The sequence below is a fragment of the Semicossyphus pulcher genome, unplaced genomic scaffold (genome assembly GCF_022749685.1).
Source record: "Semicossyphus pulcher isolate SPU_LCO1_2020_fin unplaced genomic scaffold, fSemPul1.0.p SCAF_2, whole genome shotgun sequence".
Classification (NCBI taxonomy): Eukaryota; Metazoa; Chordata; class Actinopteri; order Labriformes; family Labridae; genus Semicossyphus; species Semicossyphus pulcher.
The window spans coordinates 22,672,293-22,691,798 of record NW_027211693.1 but is presented as its reverse complement, the minus strand read 5'-3'; the positions used below and the strand labels follow the sequence as shown (position 1 = coordinate 22,691,798).

Sequence of the window (19,506 nt, the reverse complement as noted above, 5' to 3'; positions counted from 1 at the left end):
CTGTTAAACCGTGGATATAATCTGTATGCCGCGCCAAACTGAGAAATGTCACCGGTCCCTTAGAGGACTTTATGCTTTTGCTCAAGGCTCCCTCTCTCTCTCTCTCTCTTTCTCTCTCACACATTCCCAGCAGCAGTAACTAGATACTGTTTTGTCACACTCACTTTTTGTCATGTTGGAAACGTGACTTTCCAAACGCTCTACGTGAGTTGTTTCCAAAAGAAAAACTGATGAGGATCCTGTGCCGAGTGAGGCCATCTTCGTCAGTCTCGTCTCAGTTTCCTAAAGGAGCTGTGATCCTGCTTGGCCCGGCCTCTAGTCGCCTTTATCTAAAGTTAATCACACAGCAGCCCCGTCCCTGACTCATGGCTGGCACCCAAACTGTGGGTTTATCACACACACACACTCAACATGGCCTCTCAGTATCCCCGCTCGTCTTTCCCTCCTCTTTAACCTTGACTTCTCTTACATCGATCTGACCTCTTGTGACTTAAAGATCTGCCGGGTCCAGATGTTGATATTTCAGCCGGCAAACTGAGACTTAAAACAAAAGATGAACGGAGCCGTGGAGATTTAATCAGTGTCACTTTTGAGGCTAAGCTTTGGTTCAGCCTCGTAAGAAGCTTGTAGGTTGAGCTCTTTGATTGTGGCCTGTGATAAATGCAGGCCGGCGTCATGAGGGTGACTAATTAACAGCGCCCTAATTTAGAAAATCAGTCATTCTTTGGAGCAGAAGCAGACTGTGATTTAATACCACAATCAAAATCAAACCCAATCACACAGGCTTTCAGGGTCTGCAGGATTATTTTTGAGTTTGTTGCCATGGCAATCCAGTCCATCCCATGGCGGCATTTCCAGAGTGTGGCAAGGATTAGATGGTGATGTCAGACATCTGTGTCAAATCCTTCTGCAGCTCATTTCAGCCATTTGTCATGTTCTGAGATGACAGATGACAGCCTCACACTAGCAGAGGAAGTGAATGCAGCTACCGCAGCTCCATGATGAGTTTCAAACTCTTGTTTATACCGACTCTAGGGCCTCCTCGCTCCCTGTCCCCTCCCGCCTGAGGTAATATGGCCTTTGAGGTAAATACCATTTGTTTTGTGGCGTTCCTATGATGGCTGAATAATGGCTGGAAGTACGCGGCTAAATGAGAGTCTGAGGCCAGCGGTGGGAGTAATCTCGCCTTTCTTTCTGAGCGGTGACACAGGCCAATAGAGATTAATGAGAGTGCAGGGGTCTTAACACTTTCACTGCTACAGGAGGAGCAGCATCTGCTCTGCTCCGTGTTGTTTACTCCTTAGCACTCACAAACAGACATTTACTGACCCTTTTGTTGCACCATATATGCACAGATTTTTTATATACTCATGTCCGCATAACAATTTCAGCATCCCTCACCCTTTCCTTTCATACTTTATTTTTAGCGCTGCTAGCTGCCTGGCTGATGGAAACTTCGTACAGACATTCATGGTCTCCAGAGGATTAATGCGTCTAACTTTGGGAACTTTTTCTGTCTGCTGCCGGCACATAAAAGTTTATACTCATCCTGTGAAATACCCGGACATATACTGCATGGATTTTCACAACATTTTGTGCAGGTGGTGACGGTCCCAGTTAATGCTTCCTAAAACCTTTTCAGCAGGTTCAAATTGATGGTTTCGAGTGAAAAGTCTCACAACTCTTGAATGGACTGTCACACTTTCATGTTTTCCTCATGGTGAATTGTATTAACTTTGCTGATCCCTAACGCACCATCAAGACTGAAGTTGGATGTTTCCAGTTCTTTGGTTTGTGACCAAATACTTTAAAAACAAATATTCCCAGCAGTATAAGCTCTACTTTATGTTTTGTGCTTATTAGCATGTGCTGTATTTAGCATGCTACCACGCTCATCTACAATGATGAACATGGCAAGTTTCATGGGCCTAAATGCCAGACATCAGAACAACAGCAATATCATTGATGCTTGCTAGCTTGCTAGTGTTAACATTAAGCTAAAAGCAAATGCAGAGCTGCTAGCATGGCCGTGACGCTTAAATCGTGTCCCAATTCAAGTGCTGCATCCTTCTAAGGACGTATTTGAAGGCCGATTGTGTAACAGCAGAGCGTCAAAGACTCCTTCAGATGCGGCCGACAAATGCGTCCTCCTTTTCCCCGGACCAGGAAGACCATCTGGTCTATCCTTCACAGCCCACCATATCCTGAAGAATACACTTTTAGATGTAAACGTTTTTTATTTCAACTCAATCCATTCAATCGAAAAGCTAGCGATACAAATGTTGAAAAACCCAAAGGGGCCTCGACACAAATTATCTTTAAAGCTACCTGTTGCTAGGCGACAGAAGCGGTGTTTAGTGAGGCAAGGGTGAGGGCGGGAACAGCTGCTGATGCAAACAGGAAATCCTCCGTAGACCAGACCGTCTCACTTCAGCTCGGCCTGAGCGGTCTACACGGGCTAAGAATGACTCATCCTCCGTAGACCGCTACCTCCGATTGATGCAGCCCTCAAGTTGAGACCAAGCTTTAGTTTCCGTTCACACCTCGTGTTAAAAGGCGATTATCTGAATGTTATCTGGAATAAAGAAAAACACATGTAAATGCAGTATGTAAATTTAAAGTTCCTTTTAAATTACTTTTTCTGTCCATTTGTTTCCCTGCAAGAAAAGTCTCATCTCCAAACATCCAGGAATAAAACTGTGGCTGGGGAATACTGAATCTTTTAGCATATAAAGTCTGTATTTCTGACATTACTGTTGGTATTGATCTCTTATAAACTGGTCAGAGAAGGTCTATTTCTTCATTTAAACTTACAACAACAAAACACTGGGATGTTCATGTGCAGAATCTATTCATATTTTCAGTCTTGATATGCTTTAAAATAATCCGTGCCGATATGTTTAGTGCACTGTTGATAATCAGAGCAATGTTAGCAGGTCAGCCGATGTGGACGCTACATGCCCACCATCTGGGTGCACCATTTAATCTCTGGGAGGATTAATCTGGGACTCCGTGGGTAATATGAGGGGTTTCTTACATGCATAATGCACACGGATTTGTAAAAATACTCTATGCTCTTTCTCAGAAATACATCATACTGCAAAGGGAGAAGAAGAAGATGATATAATTATTTCTCCAGAGACAAAAAAGACAGTTTAATGAGTGGGAAATTAATGTATTTGGCATTATTACGTAGCCTTTGTGTGTCGCTGTACCCCCGTCCTTTAAAACAACAGATTACCGCTGTAAATAGATTGGATTACATTCAAAGAATTGTGACAGGCTGCGGGAGAGAGTCTTCTTCACTGTGGGTTTGTGTGCCACACGATAGTCGCCTCCCAGCCGCTCCGATATGCAACCGATTTCAATTTACAGAAAATTCAGCAGATTTCAGTGACAAGACCGACCCATCAACAATGATTTATGTTCTATCACAGAGTTTTAAGCTCTCATCACACAAGTCGTGCGAAAGATTTGTTTTTATTAAACCCCCTCTGCGCCACGGAGTCAAATTGAATGCTCAAATTTAATACTGAGATTATTTCCTTACACAGCAAAAGCTCTGTAATGCATTCAGGGCAGGCGTCCTCCCTGGGCCCTTGTTAAAAGGAGTGAAAGAAATTAACAGTGAACAGAGTCTTTATCTTGCTTATATGCTAAAAAGGGGTTACACATAAGGAAGAGTGCTCTGAAGCTATTTGAGGATGTTTTATAAAGCAACGACACCTCGAGGTATAGTTTCTGGGATGCAGTTCTAATTGCACAGCGCTGGGAAAATGTTGGGAGGAATTAAGACAGTGTTCCCCTACTGATTATCTAATAGGCCGACACTTTAGCTGAGTGCAGCACATTTTGACTGCCTCTACAGAGGAGTGAAATCTTTGTTTCCTCCTTTGTTTCCTCCAACATCCTGACAAACTCCATAAAAGGCCCTTTGCCATAACTTCAGCCTCCTGACTGACTGCCTGCATGTAAGAAGGTGAGTAAGTCCTTGTCCACTCTCCCATAACACCTTAACTGTTTACCTGCTCTCTTCATTGTCTGATATCACACAATCAGTGATTATTTCCAGATTTATGTTACAGTGTCCTACAGTATTTTATCCTCTGCAATATACTCTGCACTCCTCCTTTGATTTATAACGGGTGCTGCCCTGCTCAGCAGCACGCACCACTTTTACACTGTGGTGTAGCAGCGCTGATCAGGAGCCCTCGTGGTGATTTATGAGCAATGGGATTTCCGGTCAGAACGGCTTAATTGAGCCTGTATATTCTCCAGAGCAGTCCTTGAGAAAGGGATAAGGTAATGAGGGGGAAAATGACGAGTGGAAGACACTTTGGCTGTAAATCAGCCGCCTTACAGCTGCGAGAAGAAACGTTTAAAAAAAAAACACACATTATGTTCACCTGCACAAACGCTGCAGAGCTTCAAGTTCACTCGACTGACCTCATAACAAGGGATTGAAGTCACTCCTCTATTGCACCCTCATCTTTCTACCTTCCGTCACCCACCGGTGAGCTCTCCATCCCAGGGGGAGCCCAGGTGAGCGTGCAGGTAGCTCGCTGTCTCCTCTGCATGTGGAGGAGTCCAGCATATTTTCTCCAATTAGGACTTTGCACCTGGATTCAGAGCATTGTTTTTGTGCAGAGCAGCAGGCTGATGGATCCCACAGGGGGTTTGGAAATATATCCGAAGACGTGGAGAGCTGCACAGATAGTGCAGATAGCTGACTGTAGTGCAGCAGTGGTGTGTATGGAGGGGGGTGATTGTGTGTTGGATGTTGTGCCTCAGTGCTGGCGCCACAGCAGTGAGCTGAGAGCGGAGATAAGGCGCCACAGGAAAGTAGACTCACTGTGGACTCGATGCCTGCTGAAGTCAGCACTATTGACTGACACCTGTCATTACAGTGTGTGTGTGTGTGTGTGTGTGTGTGTGTGCACTTCAGTGTAAGTGTACCTGAATGATGAGGAGAGGCCTACTGACTGCAGGGCCTAATTTGATGAAAGGAGCCTACTTTCTTGGTCCTCAAATGTGTATTCATTAAAGAATTGACTCAGAAATTCAGGGTTACTTTCTCACTTACCTAAAGTGTTATCTAGGGATCTGTTGTCCGTGCACAAATTAAGTAAAAGGTTTAAAGAAAAGATGAAGTTAGGATCAGATGACGCACACATGATGGAGTGAGGGGGCACTGTGTGTTCTAGAGGTGAAATCCCACCGAGCACGAAATCTCACCCAACTTTCCACAGGAAACGAAATCCGCTATAATTTTGTCATCTCTTCCCCTGGATTCATTTGTAATCTGCTCCATGGGTAATTCCACATGTTGGTCTTGGCAGAATCAGGCCAGAAAGAGACCCCGACCGTGCTCTTAGGCTGTAAATTGGCTCCCGTTTCTCTGACTAGGTCCCTGCAGGCTGCTCATGAAAGAGCTCACAGTTTGTAGGTGTAGTTTAAACACAGTTCGGAGCACAACGTGGAGTCAAAGGGAGAAATAAACCTCGTCACATATGACTTTTGACAAAACAATAAAAGTAATTGATTAAAGTCTCTTGTTGGGGATCCAATTTGAGCTACTGCAGGATATTCAGTGAGCTAAGAGCCTTAACACATGATCATTATCCATCTACCGGTCCTGGGAATCCCCTTTCTTTGAAATTATGAAGAACAAACATCCAAATAACAAAGATGTAAACCTGAGCAGTCAGATCTTAAGTCACCCAGATTGTTAGTCAGTCATTTCCATTCACTTCCCCAGTGTCTATAAAACTCTGAGGTGTCAGTCATCTAAAATTAGATGAGTGCGCAGAAAACATGTTTCTGTATATTTACGGAGACGGGCTGCAGGCATCAACACGTCTCCCAGTAAGAGTTTGGGCCTTTTTCCAGAAGAAAAGACATAAATTGCAGCTTTAATCTTTTTATTTCAGGTGTCAACCTGCGCCTGCCGAGATAAACTCAGACATCTTCCACATCGCAGCAGTAACACAAGTTATCAGACAGATTTATAACGTTAGGGAAAGTGAATTACAGTGTCTTCAGAACGTCCTATAAAACCGAGTCTAATCCTTATATTCACTGCATGAAAAATGAAATCCTGTTTGCTTGGTTTTACAGCACGCCTCCATTATTCCATGTGTGAATAACAGTCATTTCTGCTCCCCTAATATCTGATAAGCAGGGTAATTCTCCCACTCCTGTGTCCACAGGCTTTGCAGTCATTTTCTAATACAAGAACTGTAATTACACTGTCAGACCTGTCTCATGCTAAAGAAAGCTGTTGTGGGAAATGCAAGGCCTGCAGGCAACCCTGCCGGATAATTGAGGGCGGTTAGCGGTGGCAGAGATGTTTTTTGATTGAAGATTTAATGTTACTTTGTATCCTAGAGGAGGATGTTGGTTATCGATCGTCTCTGAAGACTGTAAGGCCGAAGCCAGGATCTGAGGTTATTGATCTCTAAGGAAAGCAGAGGCCGCGTTCAGGTGGTACGGTGGGATAGGCCAGCAAGGTCACCTGGGCCAAGCCGGGCCGGGCCAGGCAACGCCGTGGCGATGTGTATATTTGATATGCAAAAACAGATTGATTTTTCATCGGGGTATTAGGATTCTGATCGACCTAAGTGAAGGCGAAATGCAATCCAAAGCGGATCTGGTTTTCAAAGCGGCATTGGATTTCAAAGTGAGAGATTTCATGCTGTGTTCGTATTGAAAGGAGGCTGAGAGGAAGAGATATGGCTCCTGGAGCTGAGCGGAGAAGAGGAAGACCGGCCACTATATCCCTGACAAATTCATTATGTTACTATCCCCTTCCAGGTTTTTTGCCATTTTATTCTCTGCTGGGGTATTAAGAACCAAATGTCCTTTTTCATGAGTTTCTGGGAATCCATTCACATCCCAAACCATATCTCTTCTTAGCCCAATAGAAGTTAATAAGGACTTAAAACTCCCTTGATTATTAAACACTTCCTTTTTTAACATATTTTAATATGCTGATGTCTTTCATAACGAGTATAAAGGCTTCAGTTTGCATTCATGCCTCAGCTGACAAATTGGAGCAACTAAATGGTTATATTTGTTAAAGCTAATTAGATGTGGACATTTTTACAGAATTTCTGCATATGGATGAAAATGTATCACCAAGCCCTAACAATGCCTTTTCTTCTGAACCTTTGTTGGAGGACACTCACTGTCCCAAAGGAGAAGCAATTCTTCATCTATCATCACACAGGCTGTATTTTGGGTTGCAGCATTGAGGTCCCCAAGCCTCGCTCCTTACGGATACAATGTGGCGACACTGCAGAAATCTGTTTGCTAAAAATAGTGCTCCCTATTAATGGTGTTTGTGATGCACAGCTATGGTTCCTGGAGATCCTCTCAAGAGAGTGAAGCACGCAATGAAATGTCAACAAGAAGGGATCCATTACATGTGCAAAATGACGCCAGGTTTGTGTGGGGTTGGTTGGTTAGGGGGCTGGTAACGATTTATAGTCGTTAAATCTCAAACCAAGCTGTTGTGCTGAGGTGTTAAGGGAAAATGCAATTACGTTTCAACCAGGTTCTAATTTACAATCTTGTGGCCAACATATCATGCTAACTCTGCAAAGGACACCTTTTTTAATGCTTCTGACCCAAAAACAACATACAAGCTATCAAGCAAGTATCAAAACCATCCTAAGGCTTTCCTCATGGCCTAAACTAATATTTGATATAAGTTATATGAACCTTTTATCTCCAAATCCCCCCCAAAAACACAGGACGAATAATCCCCAAAGTAGCATTTTAGCATATGGAGCACCAAACTAGCTAACCAAGCTAGCTGTTTGGTTAGCCACTTCATTACTGGATTTTCCTTCTTATTTTCGTGTTAGCTTTCTTCCTCCGCCTAAAATCATTTGTCATCTTTGCATTCTAAGGTCTGCCTACCTTATTTTTCTTGTGTAACTAAAACACTCGTTGTTTGCTACTTCCTGACATGCAAACACAGTGATTTTGTCAGCCAGCTATTTGCGTCGTTTATAAAATTAGCTACGATAAGCCCTTTTTTATAGCCAATGTTTTATAGGAAAGCTAAGGCGTTACCAATAACATTAATGATGTTCAATTCAAGTATCCCGCTAAGACATGATTTAGGTGACACTGAGTCACTGAAAAGGCCTATAGCTACTACAGCACAATGCTATAAGTACTTTTTCCCCATTTTATACCTTATGAAAAACCTTTGTTAATTTGGAGGCTCGTGCTGCCTGCCCACACTACACAAAGACATTTTGAGTCAGTCCATTGATTTTATGAGCAACTGTTGCCAGCAGATTTCATTAGCTCTAGCTAGCTAGCTAATTAAACCGACGTTTTCTCTGAGTTGTTGCCTCCTACTGACTTTTTAAGGTTTACAGCTCACACTTTTTAATGTTACCTGAAACCCTGCAAATGAATATGTTACATGACAAAGAAAAGTGTCTTTAGGCCTTGTAAGTTTCACTGAGTTTGGAATTTAAAGTATTTAGTTAGCTGGACATGCAATCATCTGCAGTTTAACACAGTGTTTAATCCAATTCTCACTTCTTTGATCTTCTATTTTTTGGCTTTGGAAAGGCTAAAAACTGAAAAAAGCACCACCCTCCAAACTCGCTCCTTTTATAGCACTGTGCAAATCACTTCAATGTGTGGAGAAATGTGGAGCTTCACCCGCCTTGCTGTTTTAGTTATGGATGCTACGCTATCTGGATATCATTTTTAAGGAGGAGGAGAGCTTACGTGAACAGAGAGGCACGAAAAAAGACTTGAAAATGGATTTTGAATTTAAATCTTAATGGTCACAAGAAGGTCCACTATAAATCAATACAATTCTAATCCATTTATTAGCTTTTTTGCACACTTACAATCAAGGATTAGTCAAATATCCATTGGCATTATATACTCTACCTACACAACATCATCTATCCAACACATATTGACAACATTGGACAAAGATTTTTACAATGGCAAACAGATCTAGGCAGTGCTCTCCTCATTTAAGTAATGCTCACTCAAAACCATTTTAACCCATCACACAAAATAGTGAACGTTTGTTTGATATTGCATAATTATGCTAAGGGTGAGATGACATGCAGTGCCTTTATCAAAGCTTACTATACGTATATGTGTTATCAGTGGAGTAAAGTGATTTTCAATCGCTAACTCACAGCACCATCTGGGTACATCCATGTTTAAAAAACAGCTATCGTGGGAAATAGCACAAACAGTATGTGATAGGTTGATGGATCGAATGATGTTGCCCCTGAGGTTGCTTTGTTGCTTCAGCTAGTGACATAGTAGCCTTTAGTACGACTGGTTCCCGGCTCTCTGAGGTGAGAACAGGGTTAGTGATGTAAGCCCCGACAGGCGTAACCTGATTTACACATGTGCATATCACACACAACACTGTGCATACTTTACAACTCAAGGACTCACACTGCCTTGTACTTTGTGTGCTCAGCTGCTCATGCTGGCGGTAAAGTGGCCATTTTTTAATACAGTATGTGTCTTAGAGGGTGCAGTCTATTGCCTAGTCAGGTAATACTGTTGATGCTTTCATCTGTTCTTCTTCGCACTCATATTCAGAGACGGTACTTTCTCAGGAGCTCTGATTGCCACATGTACTTCCTCTCTGGAAAGTGATCGGGAATCCTAATGCGCCGGAAGTCCTGGATGCATTTCTCCAGCTCCTGCTCCGGAGTCATCTTCTCCTTGTTTGCTTTCCTCTTCGCGGCCTCCCGCTCTCGCACCCCGAAGGTTCTCACCCGGAGCCCGTCAGTCTTGCGACGCATCTCAGACTGCTGCATCATGTGACCCGGTCCTTTCGGCATGGGACGGTCCAGCGTCTGGATGTGGGACTGCCGACTCACGGGGCCGCAGATCACGGTTCCTTGAGGGGAACTGGCCTCCGACTGGGTCTCGGAACAGGAAGTGGAGAGCTCGTTGAAGGAAGTGCCGCTCTCTCCTTCACGCTCGCTTTTGTGGCTCTTGCAGCAGCAGTCACAGTGAGAGGACATCCACCTTGAGGGACCTCCTAAAAAAAACACACACAAACACATTTGTCGGTTGTTTGCACCACATGCATTGCTGCAGAGATCCTCCTTCATGCAGAAACGCACTTCAAATATGGCCCAAGCTGTTGGTACAGTGACAGATTAAAGCCGTAATCAAAAGAAACAGTAGCCCTGATAAAGAAAATGCTGACAAATGCCGACATAGCAGTTTCAATGTCATACAAATGCCTTTAAACGAACATCCCTTGAGTGTGTGAGGGTATTTAGGGGGGTACAGATGTAAGAACATGCAAGTTATTGGCTTTGACATTTGATTGCTGAGTCCCAAAAAGCTGGGGGAGCGTGCATATTGCTGCCTCTGATAAGGAGAACCCAAGAGCTCGGTACTGCTCCCTGAAAGACCTTTCCCATTTCCCAAGGCAGAGCTTGTCTCGGCGCCAAAGCAATCTGCTTTGCTGTCGCATTTTCTTATTAAAACTGCCACCTGAGTGCCTCGTATTGAGAAGGTTGTGTGTTATTTTTATGTTTTCAGATCACTCAGTCAACTAAGTCCAAGTGCTTTCCACTTTTCGGGAGGCGAGAAACTACAAAAAGGAGGTAAAGTATAATTTATCTTGGGTGGTAACAGAAGCAGGTCAGTGAATAAATGAACCTGCAGGCGTCCTGGCCTTGTCAGAAAGTTTGGGTAGAAGAGACCGGGTAGTGTCCTAGTAACGGAGGATTTAAGCAGTTTTTGTTCATCCTCCTGGATCTACTTCTTGTATCATCTCACAACCTCCTACACTTCTAATTATCCACCAGAGAGTTCTGTGCTGCACACTGGCTTGTGAAGTGTCCAAGTAAAGACGGCAAACACTGTAGCTGTGTTTGAAAAATCTCCCTGAACTTTGGTCTCATTTAGAAGTAATAACAGGTAGAAACGGACTGAAAACTGCTGTGCTGGCTGCGTATGAGAAATAAACTAATGTACACAGACTTTAAAAACCTCTTAATGGCTCTTTCCAGCGTGATGATACAGACTCAACAGCAATGATATCTCAGAGGGAGCAGTAATTTGTCCATTACCTCCTTCCAGCGCATGCACCAATTTATAGTGAGCAGAGTTCAAGAGGGATTTTAACCTCTCTGCACACGCTGTAATAATGACCTTATCTCTGGTGCTATGATTGCATTGAGCTGATAGTGAGAGAGTCACTAACAGCTTTTTAATGGCTAATCCATGAGTAAAGAGGCCAATCAGCGCACCAATTTACCCCCGCAGAAAATGAATCTAGCTGAATCCGGCAGACAAGCAGCACCAGGCAAATGGATGCAGGCGCTTTAGCGGGGAGGATGAAGAGGAGGGAGGCAGAGCGTTGTTTCTAAATGGATGGATGCTGTCGTCCAGAGGGGCAACTCGTTTAGGAAACTAGCCAACACCCAATAATAGCATCATCAAATTTTCAAGCCGTGCAGAAAAAAGAATTGTATTCAAGCCAGTGACGAGCTGAAGAGCACCTGGCCTTGTGGGCTGTTTTATACGGCTATTCGTCTCAATTGGGCGTTAGCTTATATCGCTAAAACAAATCTCTTTATCTAACACATCCGTAAAAGGTGTGTTGTGGATTTGGGTGTCACAGTTCAGAGACATTCTCTGGTACATTTAAACAAGAAGGTGTGCATATTACCCTTTGGTTTCTTTTCAGGGAAGCCATTGATTGCAGTGTGTTTCTCTCAGATCCATACAGCCTGCCTGTCTAAGAGATCATATTCCAACCGCATTAAAAGACTGGTCCTCAGAGCAGACTCGGCCTGTGCACTTCTCATAAATAACACAGAGAGAGGGAGTGGAGTTCTGCAGCGAGCGATGCAGGCGTGTCACTCGGGGTATCCTCAAACTCCTCTCCCTCTCTAATGAAAGCAGCGCTGTTTGTCCTCGTGTCTGGGAGAGATCAGAGCTTTATGGAAATCCAACTGTCTGGGTATTATATTAAAATGAGTCTTTTACGCATTAAAAGGTTTTAAATGGCAGAGAAGTAGGACACGACGGGGACTGAAGGCAGAGGGCTCTGACAAGCTAAAATTCAAATGTCATTGGGTTTCTTGCCAGACAGTGTGTGTGTGTTTCTTCATCTCTGCCTCTAGACTGACTCATCAAGGGTGTCTGATGATTATTTCTTTAATGGCATAGCAGCTCCGTGCTTCAGTCATTTTATCTGACAGACGCTTTCATACCCTGAAAGTCAAGAGGCAGGCAAATAAATAAATAAAGAGGAACAAGAAAGACTTATCACTCAGCAATTCTGTGCTGTTATTGCGCATAACCAGAAGGCCATAACGCAATTTATTTCAGATTTATACTTGAGTGACCCGAAGCTGTCTGCCTTTCAAATCTGAATCTCAGCACTGATGTGAACTGTGCCCTCAATCTAAATGAATGAAAGTAAGTTTTGAACACAGCGTATTTTACATCCAGGCGATCAGAATGCAAAAAAAAAAAAGCCCGCTTAACTTTTTCAATTTCAGAAATAAACATTCTTTTCCCAAACACAACAAAATCCTGCGAGGCTGCGTGCCGTGAATCATCTTCAAATGCTTCACTTGCTGCTCGATTCCAGCGCAATTATATTTTCTGGCCACGATTTTGGTTGTGAAACAAACTGGAGAGAAAAATGAAGTATCAGTGCTAATTAGCTTGATGAAAAAAAAAGCTGGGTGTACACGGGGTAACATTGTCTGACAGGCTGAATATGCATATTCATGCAGCTAGTCGTGAGACGCTCTGATCTTTGACACACTCTTACGTTCTCCGGCCCCCATATCCAGTTACACAAATAATTTTTCTACACAGTTGCAGCCTCAGGAAGAGTGTAGTTTACATGCTTGTTAGCTCACAATTTAGGCCAGCGTGTCCTTGCAGCAGAAAAAAGGCTTGTCTTGCAAAGGCGAGGGAAATCCATTCAGTAAGATAGTGCCCTTTGCTGCAGAAGTATCACTTCAGCAGTTTGTGTGCAGGCTAATGCGGCTTCAGCTAACCTCTTGCAAGGTAAGAAAATGCCTTTCATATCTGCATACAATTGAATTTGTCAATATTAATTATCTGAAACAACCTCGATCAGCTGCACGATCAGTCAGGGTGTCCAAAGGAGTCCAGACAAGCTTCACATTCAAGGACACACTTACTCTCTACTGCCCCAGTCCAAATTATCCGAGGAGAGTGACAGCTTCACTGGCTGATTGGTAATGACAAGCTGGTGCTTCCTCCTCCCAGAGTCAGAGGGTGGCGGCCCGCTGAGTGTCTCCCTGGCAGGGGAAGATGAACAAGCAATGCAGACAGACTGAGATGTCTATATCAGCTTCTCCCTGTAGGCCCCTGCCCCCCCCCCTCGACCCAGAGCCACACACCCTCCCCCGCGTTACACAGGCCCTGATGAAGCAAAGACAAGGCAGGGAGGAAGATAGGAGCTGTCCTGAGCGTTCACCGAGCTCCTGTCATCACCTAAATGAAGCCTCGAGAGGCTGCAGGAAACACGAGGGGCATTTCTGCTCCCTGGCCCTGTCAAGGTGGTGATTTTCAGGGAGTGACATCTCAAAGAAAGTGCGTGTAAGACTAAGATCCAGCATCGGATCCTCTTTTAACTTCTCCATCACGCAAACTTTACTCACATATTTTACCACATACGTAAAGCAGACCATGTGGAAATGTAATTTTCTCTTAAATGGGGCGGCCTTGCACCCACGCTTGAACAACCTTAAAAAGCCGACTTCCTGCATACCATCACACGGCATCCTCTCGGCCCTGCCCACAAAGTGAGTTCCACCATCGATGTAGCCATTAAGCGTCTCTGGAGGGATCATTAAGGTGTTAGATGTCAGACGGTAAAAGTCTCCAACAGCTACCGAGTGCAGAAATAAGAGAACAAAAAAGACTGCATTCAAATCATGTCTGAGAAATGTTACTAACTACGACTACTTCTTTTTTCTTAAAGCACATCCTGGAGATTTGGGTGAGCGAGCCATCAAAGTCAATTTGAGTCTTTTTATTTGTTTAAACTGCATTATCAGTCACCTTGGTAATGAAGTTACTATAGCAGGGACTGTTAAGGAAAACTCTCCTTGTTGGTGCGTTCAAGGGCACTCCCAACATCTGTGATTTGTGAGTCAGCAGCCATTGAGTAGAGTGTTGGAAAATCCAACCCAGAAGACGATCGATAAGCAGGAACAGACGGTGTGAGGGGCTTATTTCATGCATGAAAGATTATTTAGCACCTTCATTGAGGAATATTACAATCACACCAATCCTGTTACTGTGCAACAAGACCACTTTGACAAACACAAACTAAAAAATTGTGGAATGTTCCACCAGTTTGTCTGCTTTGTGCATGTTTCATGTCCCTACAAGGTAATTTTAATATCCTCCCAGCTGCATTGATATCAATAGAACAGCTTGTTGAAAGATCCAGAGATAATCATCACACCTTGAAGAACTTGCAGCGCGATCATTTAAAATCCTGTGCATGCTGCTTCACACCATAATTGATTGCAAAAATAAGTATTTTCCTTTTGCAGCTGCAGCTTTTTCTGCTTCGCGCACACACCCAGGCCTCGCTTCTGACCCTCCCTCTGCCCGGGTGCCCTTTCAGACGTGTACGAGTTGTTCATGTGAGCAACATCAATCTCTGATCGGCATTGACAATCCATCCAGACTCCAACCAGGCTCTCATTCAGCTCGGGGACGGCCCAATCTCTGCCTCCATTACACCCCGGCAATTGATTACTGTCCTCCCGTCTCTCCCTGCCGCCTTGTGGCCATTGTTCAGGAGCCATTATGGCCACACATCATCTCATTCACAGCCCAAATGAAGACTGCACAGTGATATTAACAGAGCACACCTGGCAAGAATAATCAGTCTCCATCTCTACTGTGCATGTCTGCCAGTTCTGACAAGGCACTTCTGCACAGCTCTTTCAGACTGGAAAAGGGGAAACTGTCTGTGATGTTACTCGTCCTTCTGTTCAATAATGATTTGCTCTAACACTGTGATGTGGAGGCGGTGTTATGATGTTCTTCTGTCCAGGATGATGCTTACATTTCCTCCATGATTTGACATAACATTTTCATAATTTACAATATGAATTGCATTTTCATTCGCCTTTAAAAGAGGTTAGCATTCATCTCTCTAAATTGCATCTCCATCCTGCAGACGATGAAATATTTTGGTAGCACAGATTGCTTTTTAATTAGCCGACAGTCGCCTCTCTCCCCAGAGATAATTAGCAATAAGGAGGCCGGTCCCAAACGCCAACTAGGAGGTGAGAGTTGTTAATCACTACAGCAATACTGTTGTCACTGCCAATCTAATAAACTGGGCGTCCTTATCACGTTTAATGACCTACATTTCTGTAAGACAAATTACCTGACAGGATCACCTGGCTATGGAAGCCCACATGTGCCAAAAAAAGAAAAAAAAAATCAATAATGAAAAAAAAATCTAAATCTAAATTTTGACACTTTCTTGTCATAAATTCAGATTTTTTTATCTTTTAATGTAAAATATTTGATTAATTTAGACTTTTATCTCATGATTGTGATTTGTTGTCTTTAGATGTTCATCATCTGATTTTTTATCCAAGAATGTAAATGTTTAACTCCCAAGTTTTTTTGATTTTTTTTGTCTCGTCAATTATATATCTCATTATTTTGACTTTTCACATCAAAATGTTAAATATACGATGTTTAATTTAGCCTTTATTTTACAGTTTTGACTTTTATCTTATGTTTCTGGTATTTCATCTTTTTACTTTTTATCATAATTTCTATCTTGATCACTTAATTTTGACTTTATCTCAAAATGTTTACGTTTTATCTCACAATTTAGACTTTTAACCTTCAATTTTTGACTCATTGTCTCATAACTTTGAAATTTTATTTCACAATTTTGACTTCTTAACTCATAATTTTGACTTTTATCTCATGTTTCTGACTCTTTTTCTTTTGATTCTTCCTTTTTATCATATAATTTCTACCTTGATCCCTTTAATTTGACTTTAAATTTACCTCCATTTTTACGTATATCTCTTAGTTTAGACTTTTTACCCCATATTTTTAACTAAATGTCTCATAACTTTGACTTTGTATCTCAAAATTGTGTTAACAATTCTTTCAATTTTTCTACTTTTGGGCTTCCATACTCAGTTTTAGTACATGTCTCTCTGGCGCAGATGTTGGTTCTAAAGGTCAAAAGTCATCCCCTGTCAAATGCAGATGACTCATCATGGCCCTTGTTCATGATGAATGCTCTTGTTCATGATGACTGCTCAGACACTTCGGCCTCCTGAGGAGTGAATGAATTGTTAGTTTTAGTCTGTGAACAAACAAACAGCATGTAGCCTATCCAACTGGACAGGAGTGTCTTAACTCTATGAGAGAATGTGTTGCCTGACTGTTTATACAGATGGCAGTAAAATGATGAATATCAAATGCTGGCCTTTTGCAAATAGAGTCCACACTAATACTGAGAGTCAGTGGAGCCTGTAGAAAACAACTCACGCATTTAACAAGAAGAGCAACATGGATGAGGATAAGAAACTGACAGGCTGGAAGAAAATCTCTCAATTTGTTTACTGCTCTGAATTTCTCTTTTTACACTGAGAACAAAAACAGCCTTCCCGTTTCACTCCGTATGAGCCTGTGAGCGGCCGGGAGGAGGGGGGAAAAACGAGAGCAGAGAAATGCTCAGCTGAAAACAACAAACAACAATAAAGCACATCTGTTTTGTGCTCTCCCCAAAGGTGCACTTGTCTACATGCATTCTTAGCTCAGGACAACCTGCCCTAGGCCTGCCAGTGTCCCACATTCAAAACCAGGCTACAGTATTAGGTTGGAAAGAGGATGCTGTGCTGCTGTAGAGCAAAGGCTCTCACGGATGTCTGCCATTGATGTATCTATCCATCATCCTGTCCAGGCCTCTGTATCCTTACACCCTTATTATGTATCTGTGTTTCCTTCCACCCTCATCTCGTCCCCTCTCTTTTAATGAAAACCCTCCTCTTCCGCGCTTCAATACCCCCCAAAAATGTGTTTCCTCTCCTTCTCCGCTCCCTCGGACCCAATGAACTTTTCTGTCTGATACTTACTTTAATCTATTTTTGCTTCTCACTCCCTCCCTCTTCTTTCTGCCTCAGTTCTTTCTCCCCATGGCCGGGTCTCATGCAACTTTTACTCCCTCGTCCCTCCTGCTCCGCCGCTCTCTCCTCCATCTGCTCGCCTCCCTCTTCTTCTTCACTTCCTCTCAACTTGTCTCCTTAAATCCCCCCTCGCTTTTCCTTTCCTTGCAAGCTGTACTTCTGCAGAAACACCCCCTGTCTTTTCCCTCCTTTTTTTTTTACCCTCCTCCTACTGTCCCCTGTCTTTGTCCTCAGGCGGTGTCTGTTAATGGGGAAGGGGGTAACACCTCCACCATATGCTGTGTTGCGTGACTCAGGAAATTCCTACCTGGCTGGATGTTCGTGCGGGTCAAGGCAGACCCCTCTGTTATAATTAGCCTGTATTACAACTATATTGGTCATCATTAGCAAACCATATGTCATGTCTTCTTTCTGCACCTCCAGCCTTGACCCTCCAACATGGTTTTCTTCTCCTCCTCCAAAGGGAGCCATTCACAATAATGAACAAAGTGCTTTTTAATAGGCCATATGGTCCAACTCCTCCCTGTGCAAAGAGTGGAGTGAACCATATTTGCAGCTAATTAAAGCATTTGCTGATGAGCAAACTTTGTCTTCAAGTAAAAAGCTAAGAATAAGCAGCAGCATTCATGTGAAATTTTTGCTGCCCACTGGTGCTATATTATTCATAACCCATCAGAATCTCTCTCGCTGTAGCCTTGGTCTACACGTGACGCATGTGTACTTCAAGTGTAGCAGCATTGTGACTCAACCCGCCTTAGGCCTGTGGGCAAGTTTGCCTCTTATCTCAGATCCAAAACAGAAGTTTAACGTCAGACACTGCAAGGGATGCAGAGATTCAGGAAGGATAACCCGAGCATGCCTCCTGGTGGTGTGAGCCAACACACATCACTTCCTGCAGGCTTCCCCTGTATCCAGAAACAATTAGATGTGTTTTCTTAAGGAAAACTATGTGGATACACTTTTTCCTAGAACATTTAATATGAAAAAATAACTTTCTGATTGACATTCTGCAAAACCATACTGGTGTGTCTGTAGCCTGGATTTGGTTCTATAGGGGAGGATGCTTATTTCTCCTTTACATCCATTGTTTGTGTTCAACCTTGCTGTTATATGCATTCTAATAACTTTCTGATAAAGGCCATTAGTTTCTCTCACATCACTTCCTACAGTGCAGTATAAATCTCCACTCACGGTAGAAGATGTACTGTGCGTAATTAGACCAGACCCTGTCATCCGCGTAATGACCGATGGAGGACGCAGTCAGGGACGAGTTGCAGGCCACAATGTGAAAGCCGCTCTCTGACAGCATGTCAAAAGCTCTCTCCAGGTGCCTGAACTTGAGGTAAAACCTGCAGCTGTAACGGTCCGGCGGTCTGTCCAAGTCCCTGTTCTCACTCAGGGCGTCTCCAAACACTTCTTTCGCTAAGCCGATCCTGCTGCTGATGAAGATCCTCGGTAACTTTTTGGCCTTGACATCAATTTGACTTTCCCTGCCTCCCCCGGCGCATACGCCTTTGAAAGCGACCGTGATGTAGCCGTACCTCCTGTCCAGGGAGTAAGGGGGGTAAAACCTCTGGTCGCTGCCCTGCGATACATCATCATAATCACTGTAGTACAAGTCGTCCGGGAGGAGTTTTGAATCCTCGGATGACAAAAGTTTGGCCAAATCTGGCAGCTGGAAGTATTCCGCCTCTCGTTTCAACCTTCCTCTCTCGGGGAAGTGGTCAGGGAGGACAACCTGCTTGTCTCTAAGGTAATCCAATACATACCGGAACAGAAAGCCATCTCTGTCGATAAAATAACGTCCTCTAAGGTCCCGGGCCAGGTCATTTGAAGACCCCTTCTTGTTCGAGAAAAGCTTCCCAAGTAAGGAATTTGGAAAGCTTGTCAAGGTGGCAACACGAGTGTAATACACCTGTCCACCCACGTTTAGCTCAACCACATCCGAAGGAGGGTTTTGCACCAAGCCTTGCTCTTTTGCAGGTTGCGTTTTGCAGTTTTCGCTCAGTGCCATTTTTCAAATCAGATCTTGCACTAGAATCTGAGTCTCGTCTCGGAGCGCAAACGTCCCAGAAGTTCAGGGTGTGGGGTGTAGCTGCATGGCGTTCATGCACTCAGACCCGAAGCATAGTCCTGATTCAAGCTGCAGTTCTCGTATCCAGAGTCTCATGACAAACAATCCCAAGGTGTGCCTTGATAGAGTGATAGAGCCTTTAACCCCATGCGTAACTGTGCCTGCCCACGGTGCATCCTTTTTGAACAGAATCGATTATCATAACCAGAGAGCGCATCATGTTACAAACATCCACTG

The 19,506-nt window shown here is 43.5% G+C and overlaps 1 protein-coding gene across 1 annotated transcript; it reads right to left on the bottom strand.

The window, feature by feature from the left end:
- Positions 1-8,862: 8,862 nt before the first annotated feature.
- Positions 8,863-19,215, bottom strand: LOC138598175 (BTB/POZ domain-containing protein KCTD16-like). The gene is made up of 2 exons (XM_069669889.1): positions 18,387-19,215; positions 8,863-10,048 (listed from the first exon to the last, which is right to left on the bottom strand). Exons 1-2 carry the CDS (start codon positions 19,207-19,209, stop codon positions 9,597-9,599), a joined length of 1,275 nt encoding a protein of 424 aa, XP_069525990.1. The 5' UTR covers positions 19,210-19,215; the 3' UTR covers positions 8,863-9,596.
- Between the last annotated feature and the right edge of the window lie 291 nt (positions 19,216-19,506).